Below are 13,285 nucleotides of genomic sequence, written 5' to 3' on the forward strand. Positions count from 1 at the left end.
ACATATGGTTCCCAATTCCAAATCATCTATGTAAATTGCGAATAAATGTGGTCCTAACACTGATCCCTGACGCACACCACTAGTCACTGATTGCCAACCAGAAAAGCGCCCATTTATTCCCACTCTTTGCTTCCCGTTAGTTAACCAATCCTCTATCCATGCTAATACATTACTTGTAACACCATTCATCTTAATCTTATGCAGCAGCCCTTTGTGTGGCACTTTGTCAAATGTCTTTTGGAAATCTAGATACACCACATCTTCTGGGTCCCCGTTGTCTGCCGTGCTTGTAATGTCTTCATAGAATTCCAGTAGATTAGTTAAACATGACCTGCCTTTCACGAACCCATTCTGCCCAATGGGACAATTTCTATCTAGATATCTTGCTATTTCTTCCTTGATAGTAAATTCAAGCATTTTCCTCACTACAGAAGTAAAGCTAACTGGCCTATAATTCCCTACCTTTTGTCTACTTTCATTTTTAAACAGTGGCATCACATTTGCTGTTTTCCAATCTACTGGGACTGCTCCAGAGTACAGTGAATTTTGGAAAATTACCACAAATGCATTTGCTATTTCCTCTGCCATCTCTTTTAGTACCCTGGGATGCATTCCATCAGGACTGGGAGACTTGTCTACCCTTAACTCCATTAGCTTGTGGAACACTATCTTTTTTGTGATAATGATTGTTTCCAGGTCCTCACCGATCTTTGTCAATTACTGGCATGTTATTCGTGTCCTGCACTACGAAGACTGACACAAAATACATGTTCAATGCTTTGGCCATTTCCTCACATCCCATTACTAAATCCCCCTGTAAAGGATCCATGTTTATCTTAACCACTCTTTTCATTTTTTACATTCACAGAAACTTTTGCTATCGGTCTTTATATTTTGAGCTAGTTTACTTTCATCGTCTATTTTACTTTTCTTTATAGTTTTTTTTGTGGCTTTCTGTTGACCATTAAAACTTTCCCAATTCTAGTTTCCCACTGGTCTTTGCCATTTTGTATGCCTACTCTTTTAATTTGATAGCCTCCCTTATTTCCTTTAGACCCTATGGCAGGTTATCCCTTTTCTTATAGTCCTTCCTTTTCACTGGTATATACTTTTGCTGAACATTTTGAAAAATTGCTTTGAAGTGAAAGATAGACAAGAAAAGATATTGGTTAAATTCTATGACTCACTGTCAATATCTGGCAAAACTGTATTGTAAGAACAGGAGTTACATACCTGAACTTCAGTGGGCTGTGAACATCATAAGTAATGTGTAGCATGGCACTCTCAGGCCTGTATGACCCACACCACATCTGGAGAATGTAAATTATTGTTAAGCAGGGATTGGAATGAGGTAGCAGTTTGTACACATCGATATACAATTGAGTGGATTAATAAACATCTTTCAAACCTCATTATAGTTTTATGTCAATCATGGATTGAGGTGAATATGCTATACTGACAAGTTATTGAAGTGTTGGAGGGTGATGAGATATTATTTGGATTCAGAATAATGCTCGAAGTTGGTGCTGATACTGGGGGAGTGTTGGGGGTTGCTCACTGACACTGAGTCCAGAGTCGCAACTCCTGGCTGCCCAGATTTCACATCGTGGGTGTATACCTCCCACCTCACTGTCAATCAGTGAAGTTGCCACGACAACAAGCGAAATGGGGAAAATAGCTTCTTAAATACCAGACTGATCTACCCCAAAATTTTCGCTGATTGAAGAAAGGATTTGGTACAGCCATTCTTTTGGGTTTCTAGAGTTAATCAGTTTGGATAAGAGAAGCCCATATCTGGCTGAGATGTTGGAGATCTACTTAATAAGATTGAATATTATTGCACTTGAAATCTAATATCAGCTCATTATTCCCTATTCTACAACATTAAAAGTGCAGTGGTGGCCAAGGTAAGAGTCCTTTCTTAATGTCCCCTCATTTTTCCACGTCACACACTAAAGGGATCTCCCTTTCTTGTGTCATCATGCCTCATTCTGGACACCGCACTGAAGGGCTGTGTTGATTTTACCTGAGCAAAGTTAAGAAAGAAAATCTGTTTGTGTGTCAGATCCAAGCCAGGCAGTTTCATTTCTTCACCTTCATTCTGCACCCATTTTAAATAGGCCTGGAAAATATATGGTAAAGGCAATAAACCAAACTGGATCAACAGGTAATGGGGATATGGGAAGAAATTCAGAAATCCGATTCTGCATATGGTGTCCTGTCAAGTTGTCCTCAGTGGCAATGATGCTCCTCTGCAATCACATGGTTGTTATAGCAAACAGCTGAAATACTTTGAAATTTCTTTTATAAATTTTCTGTGTTTCCTTGTTGCCTGTCATCTGAAGCTGTTGATTTTATTCTGGCATGTATCTGCATAGTGCTAGCATCCATGTGGTACAATGTCAAATATGTGTGTAGTTGGTAAATTGTGAAAGGCTATCTCAGAGGGATTGGGTGGGGTTGGCATCACAATCAACTAGGACACTATTCCTATTTATTCTTCACACAACTTGATGGCATTTAGGACACACTGACTAATTGTTTTTAACCCTATCCTATATGTGTATAGCGAGCTGTCACCTACCTACCCTGGTGGAGGTGAAATACCTCAGTGAAGAACTGGTGTTCTTTATAGTTAGTAGAGCAGCGGAGTAGTGGGAGAAAATTCATCGTCACTTTCAAAAGGAAACTGGATAAATATCTGAAGGGGAAATACTTTCAGAGCTATGAGAAGTGAGCAGCGGAAATGATCAGAAAGTCCTTTCACAGAGGCATCATGGACATGTTGGGCTGAATGGCCTCCAATTGTGTCGTACTACAATTTATCTAATGCAGCAACAATAAATAATGCTTGGTGAAGCAAAATGAATCCAGTACAGGATTTAACAATATACTAAACAGACTCACTGTGACTCTATGATCAGGTAATGTCATCAGGAAATGGCACTAAAGGGAAATAATGGGAATGCAAACTGCGATCTTTCTGTGCATTATTTCTACAGGTGGGGATTAACCCAATGCAGTCGAACCTTTGGCGGAATAACACTGGGGTGAGTCTAAAGTAGAACAGGTAAATGTCAGTGCTGTACCTTGTATGCTTGTCTGACACCTCCATTGTCTGCGATATTTTCACCCAAAGTATTCATTCCGCTCACCTGTATCAAAAGAAACTCTAGAATGAAATGAAGCATTGCACACCACACATGGAAAGACATACAGTTACTGGCAGCTGGGGATAAACAAAAATTCTACATTCATTTTTGTCTCTGAAAGGCAAGAACAGCACTGATGTGGAGGTGCCAGTGTTGGACTGGGATAACAAGGTCAGAAATCACATGACACCAGGTTATAATCTGACAGATTTATCTTTCCTTTGTCGGGTAAAGTGACGTCAAATAAACCTGTTGGACTATAATCGGGTTCCCTGTGACTCTGACTTTGTCCAGGAGAAAGTGAGGACTGCAGATGCTGGAGAGCAGAGCAGAAGAGCGTGATGCTGGAAAAGCACAGCTGGTCAAACAGCATCCAAGGAGCAGGAGGATCGACATTTTCAGCATAAGCCCTTCACCAACTTATGCTTGAAATGTTGATTCTCCTACTCTCGGATGCTGCCCGACTGGCTGAGCTTTTCCAGCACCACACTCTTCCACTCTGACTTTGTCCACCCCAGTCAAAAACCGGCACCTCCACATCATGGGCATGTATATACAGCAAGATTCTTCAGACAGCAATGAGTTAAGTTAGTGATTTGATCAGTTTAGAGATGTCCAAATAATGCTGACTGACTTGGAACATTGCCTCATCTCTCAAATGAGCAGAAATTCCACCACATTTATTGTTTCTTGTTCTCATGTGAAAAAGAATAAAGAGAAAGAAAATACTCACATTCTGCCCACCAGCTACATCCCACTTATAGTTTCCATATTGATTAACCAGGCAGCTGGATTGGTCACTGAAATGCATGGCTGAGAAATTGCTCCACCAGTCATATAAGTTGCCATCTTTATCATACTTTCTGCCTAGAGATTATAAAATGTGATGAAGAAAGTCTTTGTGAATGAAAACCAAATTAAAATTAAGCCTCTATTATTAACCATAATGGGCAATGTGAATTTGCAGATAATCCCATGTCTGCAGATATCAGTCTCGCAGGCAGGTTACTGCAATACCCCTAGGTAGAACAATAAAATCTAACTGATATTAACATAAAGGAAACAATGTGTCATTTCATTTACGCAGAAAAACAAATGCAATTAACAAATGAGGCTGTGTTACAGAGGGACGAACTACCCCATGTTTTGCCAATGAAATATCTGGTAGAAAATCAGGGCCTGAAGGATATTTCAGTGATTTCAAAATAGACTGGGAGGCATTGCAAATGAGATATTTTACTCTATTCTTCTTGTCAAATGGGTAGATGGGGCGGGGTTTCCAGTGAGAACTCTTGTCCTCCAGCTGCAATTTGAGGAAATTGTAGGATATTAGCCATTTTTGTAGGATGGCAGGTAAGGCAAGCAGCTCGCTGGGAATTGTAAATTCACAAAATTCACCCGTTTAAATCAGAGCAAATCCGATTCCATCTCAGCATCTACCCTGCCTATTCCTTTATGTATTTTGTAAGTTTCAATGATTTCACCTCTCATTCCTCAAAGCTCTGTAGAAAGAGGCCCAATTTGCTTATTGTTCCTTCATATGGCAGTCACATCATCACAGGATCAAGGCTGATTCTTCAATGCATTCCCTCTATAGAAACAATATCTTTCCTGAAATAAAGAGACCAAATCTGCACACAGTACTCCAGATGCAGACTAACCAAACTTCTATACAATTTAAGCAAGACTTCACACTCCCTTACTCAAATCTTCTTGCATTGAAGGCTCACATTCCATTCACCTTCCTAATAGCTTTTGTACCTGACACCTAGGTCTCTTTGCATATTTACATTTTCTGATTTCATACCATTTAAGAAATATTCTGTACATTTGTTTCCTGTACCAAAGTACATACTTCACATTTTTCCACATTATATTACACCTGCCAAATTCTTGCCCATTCACTAAGCCTGTCCAAATTGTCTTGAAATGGCTTTACGTCTTACCCACACTGTACATTCCTATGTAGCTTTGTATCATCTGCAAATTTGGAAGTATTACACTTCCAGCTATCCAAATCATTAGTATTTATTGTAAAAGCTGGAGCCTAAGTACTGATACTCCATGGTATGCCACTAATCACAGGCTGCCATTCATTCCTACTCTCTGTTTTCTCTCTGTTGGCTAATCATTAATCCATGCCAGCTACTATCCCACACACTTTACTTTTTCAAACCTAACTCTTCTACCTTATCATTGACCTTCTTAAAATCCTAAAATTAAATACTATGCCCATCAAAACTCCCTTATAAATTTTGTTTGTAGCCTCCTCAAAAAACTCCCAACCATTTCAGTGGACATGATTTCCCATGTGCAAATACACGCACTGTCCAATTACAGCATCATATTATCCAAGTGTCTATTTATACTATCCTTCATAATAAATTCCAGCATTTTCCCTCCTACTGATCGAAGGCTAACAAGTCTTGAGTTCCTTGTTTTCTCTCTTGCTCCTTCTTAAAGTGTAGTGACATTTGTCAGTTTCCAATCTCCTGGAATCATTCCAGAATCTAGAATTTTGGAAGGTGATCACCAATGCATTGACTATGTCTAAAACCAGCTCCTTCAACATTCTGGGATACAAAATATCAGGTGCCAGGAGCTTATCAACTTTCAGCCCCCAGCAAATTCTCCAGTACAAGCTTCTTTCTTATAACAATTTCCTTCAAGTCCTCATTCTCCCTGGTCACTTGGACCTCTGGTCCTGGGACGTTTCTTGTATCTTCATCAGTGAAAAGAAGTACAAAGTAATCATGTGGCCTCTCTGCCATTTCTCTTTTGCTCATTATAAATCCTCCTGGCTCTGCCTGGGTGGACAGAGTCTTAGCCAAATGTTTTCTTTTTATATTTCTAATGAAGCTTTTAAGGTTGTTTTATGGTTTTTTTTGGGTAGAATGCATTTATATTCGATTCTCCTTTTCCTTATCTATTGATTGGTTCTCCTTTGCTGTTTGTAAAAATTCTCCCAATTCTCAGATTTACTACCACAATTTTATAAACTTTTTCTTTTAATCTTAAATGATCCTGAAAATCTTCTGTCAGCCACAGTTAATGATCCTTCTTGACCTTGTAATGTCAAGGTAAGGGATGTAATGAAGCAAAGTACTGAATGGCTAGTCAGTGCTGTCTTTGAACCTGTATCACAGTCAGGTGACCAGTCTATTCATGCCTACCATTGTCATCAAATCCATGTATTATTTCATGACCAATCACTGTGCCAATTCCTCCGAAGTTTAGTACTTGAAGTTGGTGTGGACTGAAGATGGGGGGCTGCAAAATCCCAGCTGGAAAAACTGCAAGAAAGAAACAACCTATTCAACTTCCCAAAACTTGGAACCTACATTCCTGAGCAACATTTAAGTAAAGTACAACAGAGATACAAAAATCATCTGAAATAGGAAGGAAAAATAACTGACAGAAAAAGAAATCCAATTCAGTTTGATCCTTGTTTCTGGAGTAATTTTGATAAACAGGGAGAAACAGGTTAAAGGTAAAATGAGTCAGAGGGGAGATGGTGAGACTTGAGTTTGCCCAGCGTGTTATTATGATCTGGAATACACCAGCTGAAGTGGTGGCGCAAACAGATTCACTGGTAATTTGCAAAAGAGAAATATTTGAAAAGGGCAAAATAAAAATGCACTGTAGCATCCTGATTACTACAATATAAGATTATTATTTCAGGCCCCACTCCATTCCGCCTCTATACACGCAGGGACATAGCTTCATGCAAATTCAATTTGATAAAATCCAAATTAATCTGGACTGAACTCAAACCTGGTCAACACTATGTGAAAGGTAATCAAAGACGTACATATGCACCAAGGCATGAGAAATAGTTCGCTGAGACCTTACCTATGTCATACAAGTCTAGAAAATAATGTGGACTGATATCCATGTATGGATGAGCGGTTGGCTCATCTGGTTTTATATGTTAGAGTCTAATTTTCATTACCAACATCTAATGGGTGATCAAATGTCAACTTGCCAATAAAACAGAATGAGAAGTTAAATTGCTGCAAAGTCAGACACAGCCATCAGCTCAGTGGTTAAAGATGGCACCGTGAGTGGAGATTTGTGAATCAGAATGAAGGGGAGATGATCAGCTGGGGAGGGGTCGTGATCAATTTGGGAGGTGTGGAAATCAGGTCAGGAGGTGTAGAGATCAGGCTGAGAGGAGTGGTGATCTGATGGGAGGGAAGGTGATCTGATTTGGATGGGTGGTGATCATTTTTGGAGGGGTGGTGATCACGTTGGGAGGGGAGTGATTTGGTCAGGAGGGGAGAGGAGGGGAGATGACTAGGCCAGATGGGGAGGTGATCTGGTTGGGATGGGAGATGATCTGGTTAGAATGGATGGTGATCAGGTCAGGAGGGGAGTGATCAAGCTGGGAGGGGAGGTGATCTGGTTGGGAGGTGAGTGATCTGGTTGGGAGGGAGATGATCAGGTTAGAACGGGTGGTGATTTGGTTGGGAGGGAGATGGTCTGGTTATGATGGGTGGTGATTAGTTTGGGAGGGGAGATGATCAGATTAGGATGGGTGGTGATCAGGTTGGGAGGGAGATGATCTGTTTTGGATGGGTGGCGTTATCTGGACTTGGCAATGATTAGCTGGCAGGAGGGATGGAAGAAGGGATCAGCAGTTCTCGTCATGCAGTGGATGACATGCCAATTATAAACATATTTTAAATTCTTACTTTATTGATTCTGGTATTGCACAGGCTACTTCAAAGTGATCTTAGTCCCTTGACTTGCACGTACCCAAAAATCTAATGCCTGTTTCGGGTTTAGGTTCTTCATGATCCTGTTGTGCATGCACTTCAAGTCCACCCACATTGAAGGCTGAGAAACCTGTTCAGTGCCCTACAAATGTGTGCCATGCAGCTTTAGTTCAATGTCACTCTTCCAACAGAGGTTGTGGGATACTGACTAAGTGCAAGGTCATAGTGCATTTATCCCTTCACAGAATTTGGAGAATGGAAACCAACTGTGGTGCCATACTACTGACCTGACCTGAGATGAGCTAAGTAACGATCATAACAAATAGTGAACTTGAGACCTTTGTCAACGGGACTCTACTAGTCACTACATTAAACGACTTAACAATGGCTGGAACCTTAAACATTTATTTCCACAGACCAACCAATCTTTTGGCAATATGTATAATTATGACGTACTTATCTGGTTTTGATTAGGTGAATAAAACGCATTTACAACTGCAACTCCAAAAATCCATCTGAAAAAAAGGAGATGTTATAATGTGGGATTACAAATACACATCAACTGTTCTAATTTGTGCACATTGTACTTCCTTTTATGATGTAAAGACATAATGTCTTGAAAATAACGGAAGCAACTAAAGATATAAGGCAAATAGCTTGGTTTTAAATTGCATCTAAGTTCACAAAACTTGGATGATTTTACAATTTTAGAATATGGCAAATTAATTTTGTACATGGCAGGAATATTCAGTGGAACACTTTTACTCGATTGCTTACTTAAGGAATGGATTGTGTTGGATGGAATACATTGGAGAGTTTAATGAGGTGATTAATGAGTTGAATGGCCTATTGCAACCTTACATACTTGATAATTTGGCCATAGCTCAGAAAAAAGGTAATAATAGGTGTAATGCCTTCTTGTTGTGAGACCTGCCTGGTAGTACCTCACCTATCATTCATGCCTGACCCAAAAGTGCTATCTTTTATCAGGCAAAACAATGAATGGAAGGAATTATGTTCCAGCCCAAGTTGAACATCAGCTGATGATTGCAAAGCAAGTGATAATGGATAATGATTAGGAGACCATTTTAGTTATTTCTTTCCCACATATTTATGAAGGTCAATTCTAACAACTGAATGATTATCCATTTGGAGGGGGGCAAATGTAATTGCATTATTTTAAAAAGGGAGGGATAGAAAAACAGAATTACAAGCCAGTTAGCCTAAGTGAGGAAAATTCCACAGTCTATTATAAAAGACATGATAACAAAACATTTGGAAAGTCAACAGGATTGGGTAGTCAGCATGGGTTTATGAAAGGCACATCATGCTTAACAAATCTGAAGAGTTCTGAGGATGTAATTAGTAGAATAGGGGAATCTAGTCGATATGATGTCTTTTATTTTTGAGAAGAGTTTTGATAAGGTTCCTCATATGAAGTTAGTTGGCAAAGTTAAAACACATGGGATTAGGGATAATATAATGGCATGGATGGAGAATTAGCTGACAGACAGAAACAATGAATGGGAATAAATGGATTTTTTCCCAAGTGCTAGGCAGTGACTGGTCGGATATTGCAAGGATCAGTGCTGGGGCCTCAGCTTTTCGAGAAAACTAGATTTTATATATATATGTATATAAATGACCTGGATGAGGGAACCAAATGCAACATTTCTAAGTTTGTTGATGACAAAAAAACTAGGCAGCATTGTGAGCAGTGAGGAGGATGCAAGGAGGCTTCAAGGTAATTTAGACAAGTTGAGTGAGTGGGTAAACACATGGCACATGCAGTACGATGTGGCTAAATGTATAGTTATGCACTTTGGTGCGAAGAGTAGAAAGGAAGACTATAATTAAAATGGCAATATATTAAGAAGTGTGGATGCAGAAATTGATCTGAGTGCTCTTGTACACCTGTCAATGAATGTACACAGGCAGGTACAGCGAGCAATTAAAGAAAAATGGTACATTGGCCTTAATTGCAAGAGGATTTGAATTCAGGAGGGATGTCTCACTGCAGTTTTACAGGGTCTTGGTGTTTTCCCTGGTAGGGGAATCCTAGGGTGTTTTCCCTGGTAGGGGAATCTAGAACCAAGGAACACTGTATCAGGATATGGGATAGACCATTTAGAACTGAGATAAGCAAACATTTCTTCTTTAAAAGAATAATGAATCTGTGGAATTTACTCAGAAGAAACATAGATACATAATTAGATTTTATCGGCTTCAGAGCTAAAGACAGAAATTGGGAATATGGCATTGAGATAGTGGATCAGCCATGATCACCCTGAATGACAGAGCTGGCTTGAAGGGGTGATTAGCAGGAGGCTGAAAAAACTCAGCAAGCCAGGCAGCATCAGGACATTGAGAAGTCAACGTTCCAGGTGTCTGTTCCTATTTTCTATATTTCTATGTCCAAGCTGGAGCATGTAATTCAGTGCAAATCAGGAAACAACCTGAAGCTTTCTTGTCTGCACGCTCCACCACACAGTACATTTGCTCAATAAGCCAGTGGTTACATTAAGGCAACTATGTAGATTCTGAACCAGTCTCACAATGTTGTAGAATGTATCTTTAATGTAGCTAAATACCCCTCAATCCCTTCACATGAACACTGTCCAATTGCAAAACTATGCCACCACAAAGATATATTATTCGCAAACAACTAAATGAATGGACAAAAGGAGGTGGATTTTAAAGAGCTCCATAGAACTAATGGCAAGAGAGGTTATAGATTAGGGCCCAGGAACAGCTATTGTGCTGCAGCAAAGGAAACCAAGATGAGTATGAGGCCAGAACTGGAGAGTGAAAAAGGTTTTGGGGTGAAAACATTTGGAGATAGGGAGGGATGATCCCACAGAAGGATTTGAGCACTCTGATTGTTACTCATTTGCTACTTACGTATCTTGATTGACTTGCTCCCGTAGCTTCCTAAGGTCTTGCTGTGCATTTGTCTTCAAACTTTCAAGAACACTTTCAAAGTATTTGTTTTTACTAAAGTTTAGCTGGATAAAGTACAACAATTATGAGAGCCACAGTTTGAGAATTCTGTTAATCAATCATTAGATTAGTCTCTGATGCATATGACAGAGACAATTTAGCTGGCATAAAATGTGATAACAGTGCTAATCTATGGTGGATTCCCACTCAGTTGAAACAATTGGTCACAGTTGTTAATTCTTCAGTGTGATCAATTCATGCATAAACTGCATGAAATACGCAGGCGGTTACTATGACACCTATTGCCAACAACAAGATGAAGAAAGCATTAAAAACAGAATAAATCTCTTTTTGTGACTCTGTAGTATGTATATAATGAAACATAATGGATGTATTGGAATGGTTACAAGTTGATGATCTCACTCTTTATTTGGACAATGGTTTCAAACTGCCTGAATTATGACATTATCTTAATCTTTTATTGAGATTATTATCTTGTAATCACTATTATCTTGTAATCACTATTTTCTTGTAATCTTATTATTCTCCATCAATTTAGTCCTCTTACAATGAGAGATTTTTCTAACAACGGAAAGTGTCACACGGTTTCCCAGAATACGTAGCCAGACAGATCACTGTCAAAGGCTGAGAAATCAATTATCTCAAACTGGAAAATACACAAGTCAACAGCATTAACATGACATGGAGATAAAGGAATGGAATAAGTTTAAGTAAAAGGAGCATATTAAAATTGTTTTGGAAAACAAAGTGTGCATGAGTCACAGGATGTGCTTTAGAACATAGTACATAGAAAAATACAGCGCAGTACAGGCCCTTTGGCCCTCGATGTTGCGCCGATCCAAGCCCACCTAACCTACACTAGCCCACTATCCTCCATATGCTTATCCAATGCCCATAAAGAGGGAGAGTCCACCACTGCTACTGGCAGGGCATTCCATGAACTCACGACTCGCTGAGTAAAGAACCTACCCCTAACATCTGTCCTATACCTATCACCCCTTAATTTAAAGCTATGCCCCCTCGTAATAGCTGACTCCATACGTGGAAAAAGGTTCTCATGATCAACCCTATCTAAACCCGTAATCATCTTGTACACCTCTATCAAGTCACCCCTAAACCTTCTTTTCTCCAATGAAAACAGCCCCAAGTGCCTCAGCCTTTCCTCATACGATCTTCCTACCATGCCAGGCAACATCCTGGTAAACCTCCTCTGCACCCGTTCCAGTGCCTCCACATCCTTCCTATAGTATGGCAACCAAAACTGCACACAACACTCCAGATGCGGCCGCACCAGAGTCTTATACAACTGCAACATAACCTCAGGGCTCTGGAACTCAATTCTTCTACCAATAAAAGCCAGTACGCCATATGCCTTCTTCACCGCACTATTTACCTGGGTGGCAACTTTCAGAGATCTGTGTACATGGACACCAAGATCCCTCTGCTCATCCACACTGCCAAGTATCCGACAATTAGCCCAGTACCCCATCTTTTTGTTACTCTTACCAAAGTGAATCACCTCACACTTACCTACATTGAACTCCATTTGCCACTTTGCTGCCCAGCTCTGCAACTTATCTATATCCCGCTGTAACCTGACACATCCTTCCTCACTATCAACAACTCCACCGACTTTCGTATCATCCTCAAACTTGCTCACCCAACCTTCTAGCCCCTCCTCCAGGTCATTTATAAAAATGACAAACAGCAATGGTCCCATAACAGATCCTTGCGGAACACCGCTAGTAACTGCACTCCAAGATGAATCTTTACCATCAACTACTACCCTCTGTCTTCTTCCAGCCAGCCAATTCCTAATCCAAACCTCCAACTCACCCTCAATGCCATACCTCTGTATTTTTTGCAGTAGTCTATCATGGGGAACCTTATCAAATGCCTTAATAAAATCCATGTACACCACATCTACCGCTTTACCCTCATCTATCTCCTTAGTCACCTTCTCAAAGAATTCAATAAGGTTTGTGAGGCACGACCTGCCCTTCACAAAACCATGCTGACTATCCTTGATCACATTATTCCTATCCAGATGTTCATAAATCCTATACCTTACAATTCTCTCTAAGACTTTGACCACAACAGAAGTGAGACTCATCGGCTTATAGTTACTAGGGTTATCCCTACTCCCCTTCTTGAACAAGGGAACCACATTTGCTATCCTCCAGTCTTCTGGCACTATTCCTGTAGACAACGAGGACATAAAAATCAAGGCTCTGTAATCTCCTCCCTTGCTTCCCAGAGAATCCTAGGATAAATGCCATCAGGCCCAGGGGACTTATCTATTTTCACCCTTTCCAGAATTTCCAACACCTCTTCCCTACATACCTCAAAGCCGTCCATTCTAATTAATTGTGACTCAATATTCACATCGGCAACAATGTCCTGTTCCTGAGTGAATACTGACGAAAAGTATTCATTCAGTGTCTCCCCAATCTC

At 40.1% G+C, this 13,285-nt stretch overlaps 1 protein-coding gene across 2 annotated transcripts in view; it reads right to left on the reverse strand.

Annotated features, from left to right (window-relative positions):
- The window catches only part of mmel1 (membrane metalloendopeptidase like 1), a 64,021-nt gene that overhangs the window by 5,863 nt on the left and 44,873 nt on the right, over positions 1–13,285 (reverse strand). For both annotated transcript variants that reach the window (XM_087980342.1, XM_043676072.2), the window contains 7 exons: positions 10,772–10,875; positions 8,327–8,385; positions 6,326–6,445; positions 3,886–4,019; positions 3,090–3,155; positions 2,027–2,122; positions 1,234–1,310 (listed from right to left, as the gene is read on the reverse strand). In XM_087980342.1, the coding sequence (XP_087836468.1) occupies positions 1,234–1,310; positions 2,027–2,122; positions 3,090–3,155; positions 3,886–4,019; positions 6,326–6,445; positions 8,327–8,385; positions 10,772–10,875 (656 nt within the window). The remainder of the gene's footprint in view (positions 1–1,233; positions 1,311–2,026; positions 2,123–3,089; positions 3,156–3,885; positions 4,020–6,325; positions 6,446–8,326; positions 8,386–10,771; positions 10,876–13,285) is intronic.

Source organism: Chiloscyllium plagiosum, unplaced genomic scaffold (assembly GCF_037043375.1).
Source record: "Chiloscyllium plagiosum isolate Xiang-an unplaced genomic scaffold, Cpla_swu_hap1 HiC_scaffold_37, whole genome shotgun sequence".
In the NCBI taxonomy this organism is placed as follows: domain Eukaryota; kingdom Metazoa; phylum Chordata; class Chondrichthyes; order Orectolobiformes; family Hemiscylliidae; genus Chiloscyllium; species Chiloscyllium plagiosum.